This window comes from Cyclopterus lumpus, chromosome 6 (assembly GCF_009769545.1).
Source record: "Cyclopterus lumpus isolate fCycLum1 chromosome 6, fCycLum1.pri, whole genome shotgun sequence".
In the NCBI taxonomy this organism is placed as follows: Eukaryota; Metazoa; Chordata; class Actinopteri; order Perciformes; family Cyclopteridae; genus Cyclopterus; species Cyclopterus lumpus.
In genome coordinates this window covers 11892310-11917620 of record NC_046971.1, presented here as the reverse complement: position 1 = coordinate 11917620, position 25311 = coordinate 11892310, and the positions used below count along the sequence as shown (strand labels likewise).

At 40.8% G+C, this 25311-nt stretch overlaps 5 protein-coding genes across 8 annotated transcripts; 3 read left to right on the top strand and 2 right to left on the bottom strand.

Annotated features, from left to right (window-relative positions):
• Positions 1–633: 633 nt before the first annotated feature.
• On the top strand, positions 634–9031 carry znf592 (zinc finger protein 592). The gene is made up of 9 exons (XM_034535119.1): positions 634–788; positions 1194–3408; positions 3688–3866; positions 3953–4126; positions 4223–4382; positions 4678–4953; positions 6361–6473; positions 6562–6703; positions 6819–9031. Exons 2-9 carry the CDS (start codon positions 1198–1200, stop codon positions 7323–7325), a joined length of 3762 nt encoding a protein of 1253 aa, XP_034391010.1. The 5' UTR covers positions 634–788; positions 1194–1197; the 3' UTR covers positions 7326–9031.
• Positions 9032–10308: 1277 nt separating this feature from the next.
• kti12 (KTI12 chromatin associated homolog) lies at positions 10309–15244 on the top strand. Its single transcript, XM_034535089.1, has 9 exons — positions 10309–10520; positions 11090–11141; positions 11231–11283; positions 11377–11432; positions 11538–11617; positions 11820–11979; positions 12103–12165; positions 14355–14423; positions 15039–15244. The coding sequence occupies exons 1-9, from the start codon at positions 10370–10372 to the stop codon at positions 15180–15182; spliced, it is 828 nt and encodes a 275-aa protein (XP_034390980.1). The 5' UTR covers positions 10309–10369; the 3' UTR covers positions 15183–15244.
• A 1487-nt stretch (positions 15245–16731) lies between these two features.
• Positions 16732–17890, bottom strand: ch25hl1.1 (cholesterol 25-hydroxylase like 1, tandem duplicate 1). The gene has a single exon (XM_034535765.1). It carries the CDS (start codon positions 17785–17787, stop codon positions 16954–16956), a length of 834 nt encoding a protein of 277 aa, XP_034391656.1. The 5' UTR covers positions 17788–17890; the 3' UTR covers positions 16732–16953.
• Positions 17891–17992: 102 nt separating this feature from the next.
• Positions 17993–23133, bottom strand: si:dkey-24l11.2 (uncharacterized protein LOC100034462 homolog). Of its 4 annotated transcripts, none has more exons than XM_034535763.1 (12): positions 22892–23133; positions 21341–21958; positions 20658–20717; positions 20499–20551; positions 20257–20401; positions 19788–20173; positions 19486–19714; positions 19232–19346; positions 18941–19058; positions 18731–18842; positions 18377–18489; positions 17993–18298 (listed from the first exon to the last, which is right to left on the bottom strand). In XM_034535763.1, the coding sequence occupies exons 2-12, from the start codon at positions 21944–21946 to the stop codon at positions 18229–18231; spliced, it is 2007 nt and encodes a 668-aa protein (XP_034391654.1). In that variant the 5' UTR covers positions 21947–21958; positions 22892–23133; the 3' UTR covers positions 17993–18228. The 4 variants fall into 4 exon arrangements, with proteins under 4 accessions (XP_034391654.1, XP_034391655.1, XP_034391653.1 ...); XM_034535764.1 differs by having other exon boundaries at positions 22918–23133; XM_034535762.1 differs by having other exon boundaries at positions 22910–23132.
• A 1035-nt stretch (positions 23134–24168) lies between these two features.
• ch25hl1.2 (cholesterol 25-hydroxylase like 1, tandem duplicate 2) lies at positions 24169–24922 on the top strand. The gene is given in 4 exon segments (XM_034534613.1): positions 24169–24689; positions 24691–24749; positions 24752–24839; positions 24841–24922. Coding segments are annotated over 4 exon segments (750 nt in total).
• Positions 24923–25311: the final 389 nt, after the last annotated feature.

The window sequence follows — 25311 nt, the reverse complement described above, 5'->3', positions numbered from 1 at the left end:
AAACTGAATCCGCTGAAAAATTTAATCAAATGTCCCCCATTTGATTTAATTTTGACTTCCACCAGGGAAGAGGTCCAATGTTTTAGGGATGTGACTTACTACTACTCTAGTAGTCGTGAAAAAAGGTCAGGCCAATGCAGCCTCTTCGGCTTCTGCTTCAGGATACATTTTTGTCAATTATCCACATGTCATGTTTGCAATTTGAGACACAACATGAGCTATTAGAAATGTACGGTTATAAATAATTTAGCCTATTATTTTTGATCAACTTATCACAGAGAGCAAGCGTTAAAGCATGGCAAGAAGCAGCAGGCAACGTTGCAAGGTAGTAAATAGTAAGGGGTCCATAATACATTTTACATGGGGCCTCCGTGTTGATATATTTACCATGGCAGGCTCCAGCAAAGCCAGGCATGCATATGTGTCATATTTGATTATGGTTATAATGCATTACTTACCTACGTACCTCTGGCTCTGACTATTTACACACCATAGTGCCAAAATGTGTGTTGTGTCATGTTAGCAGCTGAGTCACTGGACACAATTAATCGCATTTATGGGGTGCATGCAAACTTATTTGCAAGGCAACAGGCGGTTTAAGGAGCCGCCTCTCCTCCGTTAGACTCCGCAGAGGGCTTGAATCACCCACGACAGAAATAGGAAGCTAGTAGCTAGTTAGTAGCCTAGCTATGAAACCCTGCTACAGACAAACCTAGCTGGCTCACACTAACAGTTAACTAGCGTTGTAGCTGATTTACTAGAGCTCGTAAACATAACCGGATCAAATGGTAAGCCCACTCGTGTATCGATGAGTGGCGGGTTTACTAACTTGGCAAATTATTTACGCAACAGCATGTAGCTACTCGGCTAGCTTGTTAGCTAACAACTAAACAACATTAATGGAGCGAGTTCAGCCTATGAAAGAGTTGATGTTTGGTAATGCCTCGTTGCCTGCATTAAATGTCTACTTCATGTATATATGAGTGTGTGTTAATGGATGCGTTGGTACGAAATAGTAACGCTAGCTGCAAAGACGAAGACCAAAAGCTTCTGGTTACGTTTAATTTGCTAGCTAAAGCTAACGTTAGCAAATTGTTTCTCCGGCTGACAACATTTTATTAAGCCTTCCCTATAACGCTGACTGTGTAAATTGAAGGATATGATAGGATATTAAGCTCTGTGTGTTTCTGTAGGTTTATGAGACATGCAGCCATGGGTGACATGAAAACCCCCGATTTTGATGATCTTCTGGCTGCTTTTGACATCCCAGATGCCACTGGGTTGGACGCCAAAGAGCCCATCCAGGGGAGTCATGAAGACACGGACAGTCAGCTGAAACACACAGGGATATGTCTCGATGACAGTTTACTGAGTAACCAAGCTGTCACAGCAGCAGATGTCCCCGCTGTAAGTGTAATTGTGAAAAACACAAGTCGCCAGGAGTCGTTGGAAGATTTTGAACCAGCATTGCAAAACGGATTCAGTGGACAAGACACCTCTATTGACTCTGTTGAGGCAACCAACACTTGCTTTTCCAAATCCTTTGTCTCTGCTTTGAATGGGGATAATTCAAGAGAGCTTCTTGGAAAGGCACCTATTCATCACAAACCTGATGGAGCACCTTTATTTTCCCACACACTTTCAGATTTCAGTCCCATCTCCAGTCCTGAGTCTGAAGAAACTCAGTGTAGTAGAGATGAAATGCATCCAAAACCAGACAGACCCTGTTTCCCACAGGCTTCAGATCTGGTGGAACCTTCTATCCTAGACAATAAAAAAAAACTGGACTTCAGCATGTTTGATGACTGCCCAAAGGACTATATTCCCAAGAACACTGAGAGTAGCAGAGATAAGAAGAATACAAGCGAGGAGTCTTCTGGCAACTGTGTCAGTAATAAAATGGATAAAACACCTAGTTTACACAGTGCACTTCCCCAACCAAGCGATAACCAAAGCTTTAATGAGACCGACTGCAATTCAGGAACCACATTGGATGTTCCCATTTATCCACTTGTCAAATCTCAGACATCTAAATTATCTTCTTGCCTTGAGGCTATGGTGGCTTTGAATGTTAGAAAAGATCCCTGTGAGCAGATCTCTTCCAGCGAGTCATCAGCTATTCAGAATGACTGCGTGAAAGCAAGCTCCAACGTGCCTATATCCCCACGAAGTCCACTTGAAGCTGTGAAACGGTTAATGAAACCCTCTGATAGTCCCGTAAGTATCTGCAGTGATAGTAGTGGCAAAGCATCCCCCGCAGTGGCAACTGGGTCACCCCCTGCAATACCCAGGGTAAGAATTAAAACTATTAAAACCACAACTGGGCAGATCAAGCGTACAGTCACCAGTGTACTGCCTGATTCAGAAACTGATGAAGTTCACTCTGCATATGAAACTTCTCCATCACAGAGTATGATTAGTGAAGATTCTTACTGTAATATGTCTCCTCATCAATCTAAAAGTGTGTCAGTTGATAATATTGTTGGAGTACAAACTAAAGGTATGCCAGCTAGCACATCTTCACCAAAAGTGTTACGCAACAGGTCAGAGGTTAACTCCAGGAGGTCAGGCATAACGCAGTGTGCAGCAGTATTCCATAAGACTAGTGGTCCTGTCAAACGATCTGCTGCCCATCATGGGCAGAAACCAAAGAGAGGATCAGCCACAACAGGTCATACAACTACCACCAGTTTTCTTCCCAAAGCAATGCACTTAGCTAGCTTAAACCTGGTCCCTCACAGCGTTGCTGCTTCCGTAGCTGCACGATCAACCTCTCATCAATCAAGCCAACAGACACTCTCCTCTACAGTCTACAGCACCGTCCCACTGGTGCATCAGGTCAAATCAGCCAACCCTTATCCACGCACGTCCTTTCCCAACACAGCAGCAGGAACTTTAAACAGACTGTTGAACAATGCCAACCCTGTGCCTACATATGTGCCCAACCTGAACCCCCCTCCAGAGAGCAATATCAACCTCCCACCACGCGGATACTGCTGCCATGAGTGTGGCGACTCCTTTGGGGTGGAAAGTAGTCTTGCATATCATTACAGCAGGAGGAGTGTCCACATTGAAGTAGGATGTACGCACTGTGCAAAGACAATGGTGTTCTTCAACAAATGTGCCTTGTTGGCACATGCAAGGGAGCACAAGAACAATGGCATGGTGATGCAGTGCACACAGCTCCATATGAAACCCATAGCAGAGGAACACATGTTTGTACCTCAGGGTGCTGTGAATGTGGTCTCTTACAACTCACCCTTGTGTAAAAGCCAACCTGTCCTGCCCCTATATCCAGACAATGTCATTCGCCACCGACTCCGTTGCCTGGAGTGTAGCAAGCAGTTATCTGACTACAAAGCACTTGCATGCCATTACCAGAGGCCGTCTGACGACGTGGAAGGACTTGTGAGTAGATGTTTTATTGAAATATTAAAGGATGTTTGTTTTATATCAACAAATCCAATGTAAGCCCTGTCTGTGGCACTCATCCCCAAGCCTGTGCATTCCTACTGAAGAAATATCTTTAAAATGGTAATATTTAAATCTTTTTAATGGGATTTGTTGACAGTAGGAACAATATAAAACATCACCAGACTTCTCCTTTAAAGGCCCCTGTGACCATTGTTTATGTTTTCCATGTTTTGCATTAATCTCTTTTCACTTTCCTCTCGTTTCTCATAACAGATGTGTACGGTGTGCTCAATGTTATTACCCAACAAGTGCAGCTTTAGAGCTCACCAACGCATTCACGCACACAAGTCCCCTTACTGCTGTCCTGAGTGTGGTGCCCAAAGTCGTTCTGCAGACATACAGAAGCATGTCAGGGAAAACTGTCTGCACTATGCTCGCAAAGCTTGGTACAAGTAAGTAAGCTAGCAAAAAAAAGCAGGCCTCAAAACGTACAGTACACTGTTACAAAAAAGTGTCATTATTTTACCTCTTCATCCAGATGTCTTCACTGCGATATGGTTTTCAAGACCCTTCAAGGACAAAAGGCTCACATTGAGGAGAAGCACTGTGACGTTTTATACAAGTGTTCCCTCTGTTCAGTTGCCTTCAAGACCTCTGAAAGCTGTGAACTGCATTTAAAAAATAAACACAGTGCAAGCAAAACATCCCCGCTGTAAGTCAACACCTCATGACCTCACCTCATGACAATTGTGCAAGTTTCACACTTCTTTTTACAGTTCATTTGAGGTGTTTTCTGTTTCTTTTGCAGGTTAATCTTTAGGTGTTCATGCAAGATGGTTTTCAAGAAAAAGCAGTCACTATTTCAGCATTTCCATCAAGACGCCAACAAGCGTGTTACGTGCGTATTTAAGTGCCCAGAATGTAACTCGGTCTTTCCACAAAAGCAGCTGTTAATGCAGCACTTCAAGGTTAGCCATTTGCATGTTTGTCAGTTTAAAGTAAATGGTGATCTATTTGGTATGTATTTGTGAGTTTGATTTAATTGTGTATTGAGTTCATATGTTTATTTGGTTACCTGCTTTAAAAAGTCAAAATAAAAACAAATAGCAACTGGATACTAATTTCCATTATTCTCATGAAATTAGTATTTTGCAGCTGTGCAAAAAGTTACATTTAACCTGATCTTTAAAAAGCCTATAGTGCATTATGGAGAGAAAAAGGTCTTTATTTTGTGTTTATTGCCATGTGTTTTCTCTTTTACAGACTGTTCATGTAGGAAACATGACAGCGGAGACAGAAAAGACCAGTCAACAAACGACCAGTGAACAAACAGACAATCCTGACCGGTACCAGGAGGCTAATTCTGTCCAGCAACAGAAGAGTCACAGCCCTGTTAAAAACACAGATGGGTCCAGAAAAAAGGCTGAGCAGAACAGAAGACCTCGTGTGAAGCCCACTGGCTGGACGTGTGGGGAGTGTCTCCAGTGGTTCCCTGAACGAGACTCCTATGTTTCTCACGTGAAGACCAACCACGGAAATGTGAGAGATCATGAATTTCCATGCTGGAACGTTTATGTGTTCAACCAAAAACTGCTGCACTCACTTGTAATAGAATATTATAGCATTGGGAAATGGTGTGGCTTATAAAGCTGCAACTTTAATTTTTGGAACTTAAAATTGAAAATGTTCATTATATACATATTTGTTGAATTCCTATATTGCAGTTATTTTAAATACAATACATATATTAATGTTGTTAATTATGTCATGATATAATATCAAGTTGGCAAACATCTTATTATCAAAGCCGCAGATACATTTTTATCTGCTGTTTGCATTCTACAAATTAAGGTGTTTGTGCTCTCATTTAACACACTTTAGGGGAAATCCAGACCTAATGCTGACAGCACCTTCTTAATTTGTGGTAGAGCTCTAGAAGTTTTTATTAACCTACTTATCAGTCAATACAGACGCAGTGAGGAACATTTGTCACATGCACCAATACATTGCCCTCTCCCTTTTTTTTTTCCAATCTCCTCGTGTATGTTTTTCTTTGAGTCATCTAGTAAAGCGAAATCTATGTCGACTGTTGGAATCCCACTAGCTGTGTAGCATAAACTGTGTCTACACAGGATGCGTTCAGGCACAGTATGGAGTGTAGGTCACCTGTGTTCTGGCAGCGCTCAGAGTTCAGAACACAATCTACGTAGTAACATGCTTGAAAAACAGAAAATAGACTTGAAAATACACATGATAGTGTATACTGTATATCATAGCATGAGTGAAACTCGAGACATTACACAGCCCGTATAGATGCCTGCATTGATTCAAATAGAAGTGTATCTGTGATGGCAAACGGTTGTAATAAGCTCTCTGTTTCAACATGAGCATATTTAGATCAGTTTGTCAGGGTTAGGGCTTGCCAATATATTGATATTATAACAATATTGGTATTTGAGACGAGATATCGTCTTAAATGTTGGAAATCTTATTATGGCAGAAGTGGTGTCTTTTTCTGGTTTCTTAAAGGTTTCATTACAGTAAACTTCCTTTCTCTTCCGTTCTATTATTTTCCTTTACCCACTCTTTTCTCCCATACTCATTTAAAAACATATCATGTAAATATGAGACACTTTGGCCAACCGCTGCCCTTTCAGTCGATGATCTGCGCTGTTGAAATGAGGAAATGGTTCTAGGGACCTGAGATCAGAGTGTGTGTTGATTTAATGGACTGAAGCTTTATAGCATAAGACATGCTGCTAATGTCTTGATTCTAGTGGGGATTTTGGGTTATAGCCTAAAGTGTTTTTGCCAAAGTGTTTTATTTTTTATTTTAGATGGCCTGGTAATACATACTAAAACTAGCCTTTTTAGCTCGGTGTTGCACATTTGAGATGTTATTTAATGTGACACCTTTTTATTTTCTACCTCTCTTTGTTTCAACAGTCAGTTAAGAAGTATCCATGTCGACATTGCGAGCAGTCTTTCAGCTCTACAACCAGTCTGAGACGACATATTCGCAATGACCATGATGGTAAAAAGAAAATTTACACATGCTGGTAAGATTTTTATGTTCGGAAATGAACAAATCACTGCTGTCAAATTACCCAGGAATTTACTCAAATGTACATTTTGTTAACACTTCAGGTATTGCACGGACACCAGGACAATATTCACGACGAGTGTCATGTTGAAGAACCACATCAGCTTAATGCATGGAATCAAAAATCCTGATCTTGGCCAAATGCTGAAAACAGCCATCAAGGAATCAAAAAAGGCTTTCGGCAAGGTAGTAATTTATACTTTTTTAACACAAACAACTAAATAATAACTGCAGGCACAAATCAGATGTTAGGAATATTACTTATTGTCATTTTAAAGCGTGTGGCTTCTGTGATTTGCAGGATCTTTTATCAGAAAGACCTGCCGTGGACACACAGGTGGAGGGAAAGGACGGCACTTGTAGTCTTGAGGCTCCTCCAGCAAAACGTGTGAAAACTCAGTTCCGCTGTTCAAAATGTGGTTTTGTCACAGACGACAGTCCACAGTTCCAGCAGCATATACCACAGCATAAAACGGAGGAAAACACTCCTCAGTGCCTTCACTGCGGCTTGTGTTTTACATCTTTGTTGTCTCTCAACAAACATCTTTTCATTGTGCACAAAGTCAAAGACACCGAGGGGGCGAAGAAAAGAGGAGAGGAGGATGGGGCGGAGGTGAGGGAGAAGGTGCAGGTTAATCAGCCAGTCAGATCAGCAGATACTGATGAGGTCAATGACTTGTTACCAGAGCTAAATGAACCTGAGCCCTCACAAGCAGGAGAGCCAGCAGGTCCGCACTGTGACAAGACCTCAGGCTGTAATTCAAAACAGAGCGCACACACTCCAACACAAGCAGTGTCTCTCCGGTAGTGAGACCTCTTCGAAGCTGCTTGAATAGCTTCAGGTTGGCTTTGTGAAAGTAACAAGGGATGCTTGATGTTCTGCGTAGATGTGTTTGGGCCTCTCAATTTTTTATTTCTCGCAAGTTTTTCATAGGCTGTGCAATATATTCAAGCACTTCCTTACCATTTAATAAAGAACAGTATTTTCATACAGTGGGGGCAAATTAATATTAAGTTTTCTATCGCTTTTATTTAACTTTGCATGTTGGTAATATATTCATCTTACCCTGCACACATATTACACCTGAAGCTTTTTTATTTTTATTTCTTTCCCCAAATGTTCCATCCACCCTGACACGAGACTCATGATGGTTCTGTTAGTGTTTAGGTCCATAATTGATTGATGTCACAGCGAAGAGGAGGATTTTTGCGTTTGTTATCAACTTTTATTTGAATTGTTTTTTGTATTTAATGCAACACATTATATTACCTGAATGGGATTCAGGTTGCAGTTGTTATGTCATTACTGTGTTGCAAATTATTTGCAGTACAAAGCTAGATTTATAGTCGCCACTTAGGAAACATGTTATAGTTCGGTATTCATTAAAGTCGTATTTCGGTATTCTTGGTAAACAGTTATTTGTAAAATGCGTTGTCTTGCTAAGCAAAGTCTACTGAAGTTAGGCTACACAAGACGTTCTTTCTTTTCTTTCTTTCACTTATAAGAAAAACACTTTCTTTTATCTATTTACGCATTTTTAAATGCTTTTGATTCTTTAAGTGAACGTGTTTGAATTGTGGGTGCATGTGTTATCCCATATCTGGCCTTTTTTCTTCTTTTTTTTGAACGAGTGTGAAGGTAAAACATGGAGAGGTATTATTGTATGTGTGGTGCAGCAGTATTGAAAATACCTCAAATTGCCACAAGTGTATTTTTTGGGCAAGTGAACCGTCAATGTAATGTCAAATCAGGGTACATTGTTTTGGAGAATCCAGAGCACGTGTGTGAAAGTGAAGTTTGGCGGCATATCTGAGATGGTATTTTACAATTCAGGACCTGTTAACATGATGATAATAACACTAGTGAGATCATTTCTTAATTCCATAAAGGAAAGAAACTGCTTCGCTCAGCGCTCATAATGATGGGTACGTCTTGTTTGCATGTCCTGGTTTGTGAAGCAGCACCTCTTGTTTTGTTTTGAATACATGACAGTTCCTACCTCCATGGTTAATGGCAGTGATTGTTAAAAGAAGGAAGAGTTGAGGAGTTGCAGGTAATCTCAGTGCAATGTAAAAAAAATGAGTTTATAAAATATATTATCCCACATTATTTAATTTTATAAATTTGTTTGGGAATGATATTAAGGCTATATGGTCATATTGACTTAACAGACAAGTGAACTTTTATATTTAAGTGCTATGTGAGCTCTTTATTTCTCTGTAATCTTAGATCCTTCATTTACCATGCTGCAGCTGTTGAACTGCAGAGGCTGAAAAGGATGACTTGTTCACGACTTGTTATTTTGTATTGCTTGTTGAAAGATATTTGTACTTTTGATACTGTGTAAAGCGAGGACTTGTGTAGGAAAGTAACCTGTGTACATAAGTTGCCATGAACCCTGGATTCACAGCATTTCTTAAGCCATTACATCTATTCAGCATGCAGTGGCCCATGTGCCTTGCTGTAATGTTTACGTCAAAGTACCTACAAATAAATTGGTGCATTTAATTATATCTGCTGTTTTGTCTTGTGTTAAAATGGTATTTGGACTTGATAATTTGTGGTTTGGAACGGAGGTCACGTCATTTACAATCATTATAACAAGTCAGATTGACACATGGCACTCTAATGTGCATCATGCATCCAATAGGAAACCAACCACAGATGGATGACTTCATTCCATTAGAATATTAAGCCCATCCTATCTCAGTATAACTGTCTGGCCCCAAAGTAACAGAAGAGCAACGACATTTTTATTAACCGGCACCAAATCGCGTAGAACACATTTGAGGAATGAAAGGCACCTTGACAAAGATCTGCAGAGCAGGATTCCTGTCTTCTTTCATTCTGGTTTCATACATTGCCATGACATCTTCAATGACTCTTGATTTAACTGAGCGGAGAAATGAAGTTTCAAAGATCAAGCTTAATCCAAAGTGGAATCTCTGGGCAACAGGTAAGAGAAATAACACTATTATGGCTAATTATTGCATGGCATTGTGCCGTTTTAAACTATATATGGTCCATATTATTTATTTTGATGTTTTTGTTTTAAGGGCATTTCATGGGAAAGAAAAGTGTTGTGGATAGTTCCTTAATGAAGTCTGCCTTTGAAGATGTAAATGTCCCCACTGCCAGAGCTGTTGGTCCTCTGTACCGAGTGGAAGACCTGCAGGCGCTGCTCATCCAGATGTTAAAAAGGGCCAAACAAACACAACAGAAACAAGCATTGAACATGTAAGATGATGATATTATAATGTTATTATAATGATTATATCAAATAATTAACTGCACAGATGATAATTTTTTTCCATCCATTTAGAGGAGGAGGGGCTCTGCTTGAGGAACATTTCAACCAACACTAAAAATATGAAGACCCACTGATGAAGAGGAGAGTTTTAAAGTCATTTTTATTATAAAGCTCTAATATGAATATGGTGACGTTTTTAAATGTGATATGTTACATTGTGATGCCAATCGGCACTGTTTTGTTCTTGGGTCTAGTTATTTGTCTAACCTAATGTATTAGTACCAACTGTTAATAAACTAGTACAGAAATCCAAACATTTTGTCAGCCATGATGTTTACCTTTATGTCTTTAATTGTATTTTAAAAATTGCAATGAATGTAATGAAAAAGGTGTGTTTAACACCCGTTAACCGACATATGTTCACATATCTTACTCATATGGCTAAATCAGTTATATCAGCTAAATTCCGTCCGCTCGCTGGCGCCTCCTGCTGGTCGTCCTTAAAGTGTTAACACGAATCACATCCGGGTTAGCTGCAGTGCCGACATGCTGTTCGTCGCATCATAGACTCGCCTATCTAACGTTAGCTGTCTCCGGAGTTATGCCTCTCATAGTTATGTGCGGCTACCCCTCGAGTGGTAAAACACGAAGGGCGGAAGAGCTGAAGGTGTGCTTTGAACGCAACACCGACAGAAAGGTTCACGTTGTAGGAGACGGAGCGCTGGGCGTTGAGAGAAACACAGTTTACGCAGGCAAGTGTCGGCTAACGTGAGCTACCGCCATGTCTTCAGGTGGCGTCGGTGGCTTATGACGCATTACGTTTTGCCTGTCACTCATTTTGTGAAGTCCTCTGACATGTGAGCGACACACAAACCCGCTCACATTTAGCTAGTCATTCCACCACAGCGTTTCACGCTCCTGGGTTTGAGCATTCAATGGAAGTTTGGTGAAGTTTGGTGTGCAAACGTCATCACTGTCCCCGGGGATAGAGGCTCTTCCTTACACATCATATTTGGGTGTTACTATTAAATTAAGTTCTATTGATCGTGAACCTTTTGAGCGACAAGACAATTCAAAGCGAGCCACATCAGACAACAGACATGGAAAAGTGCAAAATAAACCTTATGTTATTAAAGGACAGGTTAATGCAATTTAAAAGTCCTTCAATGGCCAAGAGAATAGAAAAATAACAACAAGCTTAAATATAACAAGATATATTAAATTAAAATGAACAGTCACAAAGAAGACTGGATTATTACAAAGTAACCTTTGACTATTGTATTCTCCTGCTGTAATTTAAACCTGGTTGGATATGTTTCAGATTCCCAAAAGGAAAAAAATGTTCGAGCATCTCTGAAAGCAGAAGTAGAGAGGTGGGTTTTTCAGATCTGTTCTCGGATCAGATTCATCAGTGATGTTCTGCTGTTGCATCGCTTTTAACCTCCATTTATTTGTTGTTTAGGAAACTCAACAAGGATGACGTTGTCATTTTTGATTCATTAAATTACATAAAAGGTAATTATTGCTAACAACAGTGTGCTATATTATGTATTCAAATATTGTTATTTATTCTTGCTTTTACCTTTTTAAAGTTGAAATACCTTTCAGGCTACCGCTATGAGCTTTTCTGTCTCATCAAACATGCACAGACACCACACTGCCTGGTAAGTATGCTGTAGAAATAACTGATGAATCTGAATATTTATACAACTATTACCCAAAAAACACTAATCCCACAAGTCAAAATCATATTCTTCTTTTTGATGAAGGTATACTGTTTGACATCAGATGAAGTGAGCTCAACGTGGAATACCAGCAGAGATGCTGCTGAGCAGTACACCCAGGACATGTGCGTGAGAAGCCTCCACACATTAGTGCCGGCAATTATTATGATAATGAAAGTACCTTTAATTGTGAGAGAAGATTTTCACCCTATCGCCCATCCCTGCTGCAAATACAGGATTTGTGTTTATCTTTGGAAATGGTATAAAATACTTATATGCCTGTCATTGTCAAACATGTAGTTTTTGTATCTTTTTTTTATTTTGTAGCTTTGATGCATTAGTGCTGAGATTTGAAGCTCCAGACTCCAGAAACCGGTGGGACAGTCCCCTCTTCACCATCCTGAAAGATGACTCACTTCCGTATGAAGATATTTCTGATGCACTTTTCAAAAGAAAAGCACCCCCGCCTAACAAGTCCACACAGAGTGTAAGAGACACATGCTGTTGTAGTTTTCTTTTGTTTTTACAACTATACAATATTCAGTAGATGTTGAAGTTTACTCTTTCTGACTTTTTGATTATCTGATGGTAATATTCTTTTTCTCTGCAGCAACCGCTGTCATCTTCAAACTTCTTGTACGAGTTGGACAAGATCACGCAAGATGTGTTAATGGTACGTCGTCATATATTCTTTTGGAATTTGTGGTTATTTGTCAGTCCCAACTTTTTCAACACTTAACAAATGGCATTAATATTAGTATTAGCCTACAGCAAGATATTAATGAAAACTACATGGTGCCATCACAGCATTGATTATACACGGCTATGTAGGCCTTTTGTCCGTATCTGACCAGATGACTACATAGTTCCTTCCATAAGTATGAGCAATTGTAGAGTTCATATTTTATCTTAATTCATGGAATAATTATTTTTCCTTAACTAAAATAAAAAAGACTTCGCTGAAGATCCACCAGCATGTAGCCATTTTGCATCAATTGTGTTTCATTTAGTACATGTGTGTGCATTGTGACCTCATAATCATATAGACTGATCGTCAAAGGCTACTCGTGTTAGGCTGTATGTGGGTGAGCTTAAGGTGTGCACCATGTTTATAATCACATTTGATAACCTGTCGTTCTTTGAACTCTTTGAAAAGTGCGGGGTGTCTGTCTGAAAGGTGCTTTAATGTTTGACGTGTTGCTCCTTGGTCTGAGTGGCTTTAAAACACGTTTTGCAGACGGGTCTCTGTGTGTCAGTGGGCCTTCCTTCACTGTCTGTATGTCAGTGCGCTTTCCGCATCTTTTTTTTTATACAAAAAGTCGCAAAAAGCGCCTGCACGTGACGCCATGTTGTCTCCCCAGTGATCACTGAGTGAGAGCGGGCTGCCTGTTAGTGCGTGAGCGCTGCGCAGCCCCGCCCCCTTGCAGTCAACGGGCAGCATTAAAGATGCGCAGCAGTGAGTGCGCTCTGATCGCGCGCTATTTTAATAAAGTATCGATACTAAAAATATGCAAAACCGTATTGTTTTGAACGTACTGCTACCGCGGTACCTTTTTAGTATCGGTACACCGTGCAAACCTAAAGTGGAGGGAGTTAAACATCTGAAAGTAATGTAGGCCTTGGTGTGGTTTTATGCAGCCTTAATGAGAGAATTAAATCTTTATCTCCTGTTGTGCGAAATGTCGTAGACATATAAGATTGGAGGGTATGGAACATGTGACTCTGAATTACATCCATGCCTGAAATATCGCTTCTATTAATGTAACTATGTGTTGCATATATGTTTGCTTTTTTCCCCAAAGTGACACAACTGGCGAAATCATTGTCACTTCTATTATGGGAACTAGTGATGGTATCCAAATGTCAGCGATTGACATCAGAATCTCCCTAATGCGTCGGCAGGACGTACCAGTGTGTCTAATTGTTCTTTGCTCACAAGGAGAAAAGCAGTGAAGTGCATTAGAGGTCTTTCTGTCGATATGTTTGCTGTCCTGGCTCCTCATTGGTGGAACGAGCTCCCCATTGACATCAGGACAGCAGAAAGTCTCTACATCTTCCGTCGCAAACTAAAAACACATCTTTTTCGACTATACCTTGAATAGGGAGGGTAGAGCCGTAGTAGCACTCTAGTAGCACTTAAATGTCCCTTACCGATAGCACTTTGTTGTTTAGCACTTTAGTAGCACTTAAATGTCTCTTACGGATAGTATTCTGTAGTTTAACGCTATTGAAGAAATTGTACTTGCTTGATTCTTGTTGTTCTGAGTTTGGACTCATGGTTTAATGCACTTATTGTAAGTCGCCTTGGATAAAAGTGTCAGCTAAATGACATGTAATGTAATGTAAATGTAATGATATGATCAGCAGACATGTTCCAGTGTCTTATTATCTCAGTAAGTGGAGAATGTAATGATTTCTACGACCCGTGGTAAGAAGTCTTTGGGTCTAGTGCGTTGCAATCACCAGTGTGTCTTCCCTCGGTAAACAAGTTTCCTTCATTATTTGTATCACGGTTTTGTATCCTGTAATGCAAATACCTTTGCTGCTGTAATTATGTGTCTACCTCTTTATGTGTTGGGTTGTGTCTGCTATGTTCTAGTAGGCAATAAGAAATCACCTGGTCTGTGCCCTTGATTTGCTATACATCTTTTAACAAATAAAAAACAAATCCCTGTAAATTGAATTATGAATGAGAAGAACAAGTACTTTTCTTATTTTTAACTATCTGTCCAATTAAATTATTAGTGAGCAGATTTCAAACTCCTTACAAACCAAAGCACCTGGGGAGCGGTATTTGTCGGTAAAACCTGACTTTCTATATGTCATGTGCTTATTTGATGAAAGTATTTTTTTAATTTTCAGGCAATTTTTAACTCGCAGAAGACAAGTGTTCCCGGGGATCTCATTCCAGTACCAGGAGCTACAGAAAAGATATCCTTTTTACACATTTTCATGTCCACATTTTAATTTAAAAAAAACCCTTTTGAAGAATCATTTCACAGGTAGTCCGGTTTTATGTGGGATGTCACAAGTCCAGATAGCAGTGACCTTTCACAGCTAATGAGTGAAATATATATTACCTCTGTAAATCTGTGCCTAGGAGACAAGTACTCAACATCAAATGACGTGTTTGAAGGTGGATGAATGTGCATGGCCATCAAAAAACTTTAAATGAAAGGCACAGCAGCTAATCAATGTTAAATGTCTCGCCTGTAATAACATACTGTGAGATACGTAGAAACCAAATTACATAGATTGGTGGCTTTTTATTGGCATTGGCACTGTGTCAGACCTTCACAGAAGCAAACTCTTTGATTTTCTCCTTTTTGAGCGTGTCGGTCCAGGCAGAGGCCAACTCGGACATACATCAGGTTCTGCTCAGGTCAATCTTTAATGACAGGTGCGTCATTTGATACGACGTCACACCGTTCATTACTTTGTTCTCCTTAAAGGTTGAGAAGTGACATTCAGAAACTTTTTGTAAGATAGTTATAGCTTCTTGTGTGTCTTCTTCTTGTTCTTAATCTCCTTAACCTGACGTTTAACATTGAGCTCACCAGGAGCATCAACATGGCAGAGCTGAGGAAATTACGCCGCCAGTTCATCAGCTACACCAAGATGCACCCAACAGAGAACACCGGACACATTTGCAACATGTTTGTGCAGTATTTAAATAAGAGTCTTCAATGAAATTTGAATAGCATTGGTTTAATCTTTTTATTTTCTGTGACAAATAAATGTATTGAATCATATTTGTTGCATGTTTGTGTGTTATTGACACTGCATTTTCTTTTATGACAAGAAACTAGTCATTACAAAACATTAAGATCCCCTGAAATAAAAAATAATGTAATACTTAATATAGTTATATACAAATATGATATTAATAATATTGACGCATATTGGATATACACATTTATTTATAGACACAGCAAGTCCAACGGCTATTAAGGAAATATGTAAACCCAACTAGGTCAAACAAAAAGATAAAAAAGGTACCCGAAGCTTTCAGCCGCATGTCATGGCCTTCCTCAGCAGACCGAGCTGCTCAGTTGTCATGGAGATGAAATACCAAGTAAGTGAGCCGTGTGTCCCGAATATCATTATTGGACTCCCAAAGCATTTAGTAATAATCCCATATTTTTTTCTTTTGAATCAACATTTTGCTGTGTCATTTTGCGAAAGGTTTTTTGCGAAAGTGTTTCTTTCAGCCAAATCTTAAATCCTCTTATTGTACTTGACCTCTTGGCGACGAGACCAACAAACAGTACTTGGTTGTCTTGTTCAAAAGCTTCTTATACCTTAGTAGAATTTCTAAGCCAAATATTGCCGAGTAAAACTGGACTCGCGTTTGGAGCCGTAGCGCGAGCCTCCGCTGCCGGCGCGCGAGTAGTACGAAGAGGTGTGAAACACCTGGTGAAAGTGTGAGAGGCTGTGAGGGCTTTAAATGGTGTGAACAAGAATTAGACAGCAATTTGCTGCAACATATCACGTTAAAAAAAATATGACGTACAATTATGGGACATTATTTTAACTTTATTCCCTGATGTGAACGGCTTCCAGACTCTTTCCTCACAAGAAGAGGTAATTGTCAAATCTATTTGACCTCTTTTATTTGTCAAAACCGCTTCAATGACAAAATAAAAATGTTGAATAAATCTGTGCAATATAATCTCTGATGTGTTTGTATGTTCCATCTTTAATCCTTAATGTTTATGAGCAAATGTAATTTGCCAGGCTGAAAACCCATGTGCCGTCCTCTTTGTTTACCTTTTTAAGTCTCCATGCTTCCAGCGTGTTCTAACGTCACATTGCTATGAATTGTGGGTAATTCCCTTGGGCAAAGTCTGCCGAAATGCGGATTTACGGAAATGGTTCTTAAGGGGCTCAACATGTCTGCGAGCCCTCAAACACTCGATGATTTGACAGCGGGACAGCCCGAAACCCTCACGGCCTCAAGGTTGAGATTGGTTTTGGGCCCCACGCGCCGGCAGTAATTACTTAATTTTCTGACGCGAGACGTCACTACGGCGAGTTTGAACTAAGCTTCAAGTTCTTTCAAGGATGTTTGTATTATGTAAGAGGTTGCTTCGCTTGCCAGTGTTACTAGTTACTGCTGGTTTCTGACCTGAATGGAGTGTGATTATGCACATATGACTTGAATGGACACTATTGAAGGTGTCCACAATGACTTTTAGTCCAAAGAACACCCATAGAAACAATAGTGCAAGACCTGTTGTAAAGTTAGTGATTTTATTGAATGAGAGGCCATATAATATACACTTCATCTCACAAAGAGAACCAGAAGGAGCAGCAAAGAGGCAGCAAGTGCTAAGGAGTTAATAGTTATCAAAGATATAAATAAAATATCATGAATTGTGAATGTGACGGTGCTAAAATAATGTTGACAATAACATCAGAAGAAAAAACATTCAGTATTTACAGAATTTCATTCAGGTCATCATCTCCTCAAAGTCTTTTTCTTCTGAGGAACAGCGGTGCCAAAGATTCGGTCCCAGTGGCTGAAGAAAGGGGCGTAGTTGCTGTTCGGCTTCTGGTGGTGCATGTCATGAGCCGGCGCACCGCCCAGCAGACCAAAAGGCACCAGGTGGTTAAGAGTCCACGGCAGGTCATAACCTATGTGGTCCTCCACAGACATCCAGATACTGAACACTGTGATGCACCATGTGGTCACTGGGTGACACTTTAAAAGAAGTGGGTCCTGGTTGCTCCAGAGTCCAACGGTCATCAGCTCTGGGATGCTGAGCTGCTCAGTCGACCAAGAAAAAGGCGCCATGTATTCATGGTGGATTGCGTGGATCCAGCGGTAAAGCTGTGAATGCTTGTGATGTATGAAATGCCAAATATAGTACTGAGTGTCAAAGAGGAGAAGTATTGCGAGTCCATCGATGATTACTTCATACAGAGTAGGAGCACCTTGTGGCAATATTGGTGTCGGCAGTATGTACATGGAAATGATTACAGTCGGCAGAACAAAGAATATGTGGTTGTACATGGCTGTCATGAAGCTCTTAGTCATCATGGCCACTGTTGGCCGCCTGTCTGGTTGGATCTTGTACTGATTGAATAAAGGAACTCGTTCTCCCAAGAGGTCCAGTACGGCAAAAGGTATGCTGAAAAATAAATAGCTGGAGAAGGCGAGTAGGACGGGGAAAAAAGGAGACGAGATAAGAGGCAGGTGGCGAAGACGCAAATAATCCCAGAATGGCTGCAGGAGACGGCCCGAGGACCTGGATGGCAGGAGCTGCAGAGGGAGCGCACTGATGTTCAACATCTTGCTGTGGTACCACTGAAGGCTGCTGCAAGTCTCAGGATCAAGACAAAGTTCTGCCTTTATATAGTGGAGTTCAACAGAAGGGGCAGAACAGACCAGCAGCCCCCCGCTCCCTGCCCCCCCTCATAGCTCAATGTCGACAAACAGACCTTCACAAGAAGATTAACAAAACCCCTCAATAACATGCATGAGACACAAACAACTGTTAAGTTTTTTAACCAGTACAAGGTTGAATAGTTTAATGCATGGAAGGAGGTAAAAGAAATTATTTGTAAAAGTTTTCTAATCAGAAGAATTTTACAGAATGGATCGGAATTTTCTCACAATCACAGAAAATAAATCATAACAACATGACTTATTGGGTAAAATATGGAACAATTTCATTGAAATCAATTGTAAAATTCACAATTCACAAATTAGGGCAATAATGCTCTCCTTCGTCTACTTCTTTTCGCCGACGGCCTTCCTTGAAATTGTTTTGTTGGTGTTGGCATATTTATGTCGATCATTTCTAAAAAGAAACAAAGTGTGAATCTTTTTGACTGAATAAAACTACTGCTACTATTATGTTTTCATTAAATAGACGTACCTGCTCATTTTGACTTTGTTTCTGCATCCCAGTCCTCCTTCCCAGTGGCTAGAGCGTGCGCCTCTAGTCATCATGCTTCCACAGCTGATGCAAGGCTTTCCATTGCTAAATGGCTGCGACAACAAAAATGTTTTAAAAAAAATCCATTCAGAGGTAAAGTATAAGTCAGCCTTAGATATTTATGTTTCGAGACAGAGACCTCTATGCTCTTTGCAAGTGTTACCGTGTAGTTGTTGATTTGGGATATTAGACCGATTTTCTTCAATCGATAACAGTACAAGCAATTTCACTCTTGATGAATAAAGCTTCTTCTTACCTCTGTGGCTAAAATGTCATATAAAGTCTTTAGCTCACCTGTTCTTTGGCACAGTAGCCACAGATCATCCTGTTGGCCAGTTCCATGGGGTGGTCCTGGTCCTGATCATGGCACACATCGCAGGGGTAAGCCCGTCCACAGCAGGGAAACCTGAGGGCAGACAGTGGCACAAAGCTTTCACGATACTCTACGTGTTCTTCTCAGAGCTTCCATGTCAGAGATGTGATGGGACACAGAGATGGCCATACCGTAGCCAGCGATGGCTCTGTTTGTAATGTTTGCATCCTCCTTTTTCTGGCAGTGCTTTCCCTTTCTGCACAGCAGGATCTCTTATCATCTTATAATTAACAGCACAAGCACTTGGACCTACAAAAAGGAAACAGTAAATAGTTTGCAGATGATATCAAGGCTCATATGTGAAGTTTTTCATTAACAAATAATGTGAGTTAACATTAGGAAGAGAGCCAACTGTGCCAGTTTGTTGTAAGATCTTAAACCTTTGCTGATCCCTTTGATAGCAAATGTGGGTGAGCTCTGACCTGTTTTGTTGACGCGTGGCTGAATATACTGGAATCTTGTGCTCTCAGCCAGAATACTGAGTTTACTGTGGCAGTGTTCACAATTAACCTCCTTTGTTTGACCATAGGAAAGGTTCTGGTGAGAATTAAAAGACACAAAAAAAACAATTTAAAAGAAAGCCAGAGCTCATCAAGATATATTTCAGTTAATAGTGATATTTCACATTGCGGGTTTTCAGAAAAAAACAGATGTACAGTGTTAAGCAGGACTGTACCTGCACAGGGCCCTCCTGGGAGCAGCTAAGGCAGCCCACAATGAGTTCACAGTCCTGAAGTACAAGGTCAGCAGGTGCGGCATTGTGAAGGTCCAGGTATCCCAGGACATCGTTGTAATGGTGCAGCATGCAGGGCCTGAATGCAGCAGTGATGCTTGCACTGCACTTTTCACATTGAGCTGTGCAGGGTGTCCTTCCAGTCAGTGACAGATCTGCAGTTACCTTGCACCTGCAGACAGTAGACACGCAGTCAAGCTTTCAATTGAGTGACATAGATATGACATTTAACTTGTTTTCCTCACCTGTTACATTGAAGACAGACAGTGATTTGTTGGGCCACTACTGTGGCTGTATTCTCTCCCATCCTCAGTCCCAGCAGCTTCATCTCTGTGCCTCTGCGGGGATCTCTGATCTTAATGTTCTCCACCAGATGACTGGCTTCATCCTCCCTCTCCTCCCCCTCCTCCCCCTCATCACAATCTGGACCCTCTTGCTGCACTAACTTCCCTCCCTCCATTGTCCTTTTGCCCTCTGTCTGGTCCAGTTTTCCATCATCACTGACATCCTCATCTGCAGCAGCGGTGTCAGAGGAATGATCATTCCCAGACTTTTCACACACTGTTGCCTGGAGCTCCTGATACGGTATGAATTGCAATCCAGCTTTTTCTAAATCGACATCTTTTTTTAACTGCAAAAACATTCAAGAGAGAATCGTTCAGCATTACGACAATATGATATAATACATCTATAGATTCCAAGGGAAAGTCTCACCTGCCGGGCTCCTTCAGTGAACAGTCTCTCCAAGCTACGATCTAGCCAGCGAAGAAAAGGCCGGAAGAGCAGCTCTACCTTTCCCAGAAGCTGATTGGTTGCATGCTTGGCTTGAAGCCACTCCAGTGACGCTTGCTGTACATGTCTATTTAGCACAAGATTTATAGAAGAGATTTATATAAATGTCTACACCAATGACACTAAACATTAAATATTTTAAGATAAACTGAACATGCTTTTACCTGGCCATTACTGGTGGAAGCTCTTGGTCCAACGGTATGTCCAATGTGAAAATCTAAGAAAATGAATCAAGGTGATGAGGAACTGTTCTTTCCATGGCAAACATTTACTGGATAGTATATTACAGAACCTGGAGTGTAAATGAAAGCAGTGGACTTTACCTCCTGGGGGTAACTGTCTGGGAAGCTCACCATGATGTCGACTTCTTTCAGATCAAAGGGCTTTAAGATCAAATGCAGGAATTAGTATATATCATCTATGTTAACTACTATCAAACCAAAGCATGTCAAATGTAAGAAAATCCTGGTTTACAGTATAAACTTACGGAGTATGGCTTTTATAATGCTGATAAAATGGATTAATAGTTTTGATATGCCAATAATCATTCAGTTCAATAGTTGGCTCTGTTTTGCCTGGGGTTCAGAGGCTAATAAAGAAAATGAGGGAATATGTTTAAAATGAGCCATCATTGCCAAGTTGTTAATCACTACTTTACCCAATTTCGCAAACAACAAATATGCTTGATTTAATCTCTGTGGCGCAACCTAATTGATACAAATCCCATGTTATCCTGTACAAATAAACAATTCCACTTTCACAGTAAAATCACCATGATTGTTGGCAGAGCATAGTATAAATGGTTCTACTAAGTATTGCCTATGGAGAGGCTTCAGTATATGTCTCTCCAAACACAGTCTCACTTTGGTTTAACTAGTCAAAGAGACTTGTTTAATTTCACTAATTATAACTGAGCTGTACTGTATTATAGAAATAATAAGTGAGTGGATTTTTAATCTAAACTCTCAAAGGAGAAAAGCATAAAGAAGGTGGAAGAAATACATACCCAGTCTGGATCAGTGGCCTCTACAGTCGCCCTGTAATAAGTAACTTTGCCATCACTGCGTTCCTGAATAATTAGCTGATCTTTGGGAAAGCGCTTCTTCAACTGCTGGATCTCTGTGTCTCGGAGCTGCTTGGCGACATCCTCTGTCAGGTCACACAGCTTGACCTCCTGGAGGATGCCGGGGCGGGGGACAGATTGCATCCTCTGTGCAGGTCTTGGGTAATTGACAGGAACAGGCTGGTGATCCACTGGGGGGAACTCTGGTGGATGCCAGAAGCGACACCGGTCTTCCATGGTGCAGTGGCCTGAGATAAAGTAGCGACAGGGGCGGCGGCGGCTAGCTGCTGGGGTAACCGTAGAGTTACTAGGAGGAGGCCTGTGACCCACATCTTCTCCAGAGACCTCTGAGTTTGGAGAAGGGACATCTGAATGGCTGTGTGTCCTGGTAGTTTTCTTCTCATGAGCATTGGCATCATCTCTTATATGTAGGAATGTGCATTTCTTGCCAAAATTGCAGCGTCTTCCTTGAGAGAAGAAGCGACACGGCTGCTGTGTATGAAGCACAGGCTCTGATTCCCCCATCTTCTTTCCCTCATCATTCTCCATTGGTATTGGCACCTGAATGAATAAATACAGCAACACAGATTTAAAAAAAGGTTGTGACGCAGTTTTTAGACAATGGCATTTTTCCAGCTTTGTGGTAAGCATTTTGATATGCCCTAAATATGTAAACACTAGACAAGAAGTAGTACTTACTTACTTTTATGTAAACACTACATGGCCAAACATATGTGGACATATAAATACCCATTAGTGATTAACATGGGCAGTAAAATAACAATCTTCATTCTTCTGAGAACACTTTTAACAATCAGAATCAGAATCAGAATCAGCTTTATTGGCCATGTAGTGTGCACATACATGGAATTTGACTCCGGTTACACGTACGCTCTCATCGTACCACATATTCAAATTACAATTACAAGTAACAGATGTTGGTACCTGGATGCAGGTATTTTGTATCACTGACGCTGTGCAATATGGATCTTCAAGTACTTCCATACCAAACTGGGAACACCATTTCCCACTTCCCCAAACTGCTGCCACAAAGTTGAAAGAACACTATCGTCTAAAACAGTGCTTCACTAGCTTGTTGGCTTGTGACCTCTTAAAATGAGGCCATGCATCGAGATGGGACTTTAACCATACATGCTTTATTGCTCTACGTGAATGATACATGCGACATATTAAAATTGGTTACATTTGAACCAACATGGGGTGCATTTATTGACCATATTGACATTAACTATCCCCCCCATTCAGTAGCATGGCATTTGGGCATGTTGCTCTATTGTTAGCTTTAATATGGACAGAAAAAGACAAACGTTAGCTAGCTGAATTTTACGTGAACTAGCTAACTGTTAGTTGATAGGGGAAAGTGGTGTGTTAATGTTAGCCACTTCATTCCGATCAAAGCTATTGTCGGATGACAGCAGGAGCTAAAAGACAAAAGGGTCAGCTTTAAACTTGAGTTAAAAAGCTGCAAATAACCTTTTAAAGTCGCCTTACCCTGCTACCTGTAAAGTGGCTTCACGGTCTAATGTCCCAGGAAACGTAACGTAACGTAACGTGACGCGGTAACGACAGCACGGTGGTTTACGTCAGGACGTGCGAGGCTCAGAATCGGTTGGGGTAACAATCCTCTCCGTGGTGTCACCAAACCAGTCTATCGTGTGAAAAGGTTCTGGAGATTTTAGTTACGGACTGTCGAAACGTCCTCTGTCGTACACGGAATATAAATGGCTTCTGTCGCCCTCTACAGTTTGGGAGGGGGACATGGACGTTCATTCTTGACCCTGGATAGTGGATACAGCCTCTGAGAGTAACATACAACATGTTTAGACACAAGAGAACTTACATGGGTCCAAAGGGGCAATGTGTGGTACAGCACAATAAATATAATGTAGACACACATCGACTGCACGCCCCCCTAGTCTATGTGTTCACGTGACATCCTCCCAACCTCCCAAAGATGATGACGTGTTGCAGGTCACCCTACTCCAGCTTGTTACGTTGGGTTATTGTGTTGCTCTTTGCCCTTTGACACAGCTTGTTAAATTGGACTATAGCCATATAAATAAATTACTTTTTAAACTTAGTCGGCCCTGGTCTTAGGAGATCTGTATCTGTGACCAGAGGGGAGTGTCTGGAGATGTATACAACGTTGTCTGCTTTGGTCAGCTACAGACTGCTACATCCCCATGATCTTTCAACATTAACATTTTTTTTCATAGGTCCTTTTAGTATCTGCTTGTGAGTTTTTAATACATTTTTTTTATCAGCAGATGGAGTTTGGTTAGTGGTAATGGAATCTCCATATTTCTGAGCGTTTAGGATACTTATTACTACCCATGTTGGTTTAAAGACAGAGGGTGCAAAGTTCATTTTTGACCTGGGAAAACAATTAGTGTTACTCCACAAATAATCATTATTAGCTAGACCTTTATATCATAATATTATTAAGCCAACATGATTCGTCCTTAAAGTGTTACACTCTCCTGATGAAAAACATGTGATATGATTAAAAGAAGAACAGCTACTAAATGGACATTGATGTGAGATGTTCTTCTCTACACTTCTTTCTCACAGTGAACCTGCAGTCGGCCTACTGAATAATGTGTTGCATGGTTGCACCCTGCTGTTACTTGATACCACACAGTGAAGGAGACACTTACGGGATAACATTTTTACCGTAGCTACTGTTTTTGACGAATGTCAACATTCCTCATTCATTTATAGGATATTCACCCGGTTACTTTTACTTCAGGATGGATCTTGCCGATATCGGTGTAGATCTTTGGATAAGATGCTTAGGAAACGATTCTTTGCTACAGCGACTGTGGGATTGCATGAGGCTCAACTACAGAGACTATTTGAGATCTCCACTCTTCCCCATTGTGCTGACTGTGTCTTCCTACTTTGTCTTGTGCATTTATTTTCTTGTTTGCGACATCATGGGAGAAAGGTGGCCATGGGTGCAGCAATTCAAGTTTCAACCAAGCCGTCGTCCTACAGCCTCTAAACTGCTGCACTGTGCAGGTGTCACCTTTTACAACCATGCGTTTCCTGTGCTCCCAGCATCGGTAGCCCAGTGGGTATGGAGACCAGTGACCCTGCCAGACTGGGCTCCGTCCCTGCTTGAGCTTCTTGCTGGGGTGATAAGCAACCTCCTGCTCTTTGACTTCCAGTATTTCATCTGGCACCTGCTCCACTACAAGATCCGCTGGCTGTACGCCACTTTCTATACCATCCTTCATAATTACTCATCTGCTTTTGCTTTGGCGGCTGGGAGCTGCATGGTCAGTGGGCTTTTGGACCAATCCTCTGATCCTGAGATGTCACCTACTGAGCATCACTGTGGCTATGATTTCCCCTGGTCCACATCACGCCTGATACCATTTGGCATCTATGGAGGGCCCAGCGAACATAATGTACACCATCAACACCAATTTTGTGGAACATTTAGGCCACTGGGATCAAATATTTGGCACGCATGTGATTTCAGCTTCTCTACTGCTATGAAATAGAAGGCCACACCACTGATAGCAGCTATAGACAGAGAGCTGTGTTTTTATGTGTCTGTGTTTGTTTTTCCAAATTGTGTGTATATTAAAATGTAAAGGAACAGTTAAAGAACAATCTACATATTCCTTTGCAAACAGATGAAGGTGTGTTACTGCATTGTGTTTAAATACAACAGTCATAATAATATGTTTCCTGTATGTGCACAATCTAAATAATGCCTAAATCCAACTGTCCTCCAGTGTGTTTGGTTTCCTTATTTGAATGTGATCCTGCGCTTTGGACATGGATTAAGTTACAATTGCCAACTCTTTGCTTTCAGTTGGTTTTATTTTATTTGACTGTGTGGATAAAAGTGACTACATTTCCACCTTGAATATTCTTATTCT

Coding starts and splice junctions, on each gene's coding strand:
- znf592 (XM_034535119.1), top strand. CDS start 1,198: ATGAGACATGCAGCCATGGGTGACATGAAAACCCCCGATTTTGATGAT. Junction 3,409..3,687: donor CTGACGACGTGGAAGGACTT/GTGAGTAGATGT, acceptor TTCTCATAACAG/ATGTGTACGGTGTGCTCAAT. Junction 4,954..6,360: donor TGAAGACCAACCACGGAAAT/GTGAGAGATCAT, acceptor TTGTTTCAACAG/TCAGTTAAGAAGTATCCATG.
- kti12 (XM_034535089.1), top strand. CDS start 10,370: ATGCCTCTCATAGTTATGTGCGGCTACCCCTCGAGTGGTAAAACACGA. Junction 11,284..11,376: donor TTCATTAAATTACATAAAAG/GTAATTATTGCT, acceptor AATACCTTTCAG/GCTACCGCTATGAGCTTTTC. Junction 11,980..12,102: donor CTAACAAGTCCACACAGAGT/GTAAGAGACACA, acceptor TTTTCTCTGCAG/CAACCGCTGTCATCTTCAAA.
- ch25hl1.1 (XM_034535765.1), bottom strand. CDS start 17,787: ATGTTGAACATCAGTGCGCTCCCTCTGCAGCTCCTGCCATCCAGGTCC.
- si:dkey-24l11.2 (XM_034535761.1), bottom strand. CDS start 22,402: ATGGAAGTACTTGAAGATCCATATTGCACAGCGTCAGTGATACAAAAT. Junction 20,174..20,256: donor TCACTGAAGGAGCCCGGCAG/GTGAGACTTTCC, acceptor ATGTTTTTGCAG/TTAAAAAAAGATGTCGATTT. Junction 18,490..18,730: donor GCTACTGTGCCAAAGAACAG/GTGAGCTAAAGA, acceptor TTGTTGTCGCAG/CCATTTAGCAATGGAAAGCC.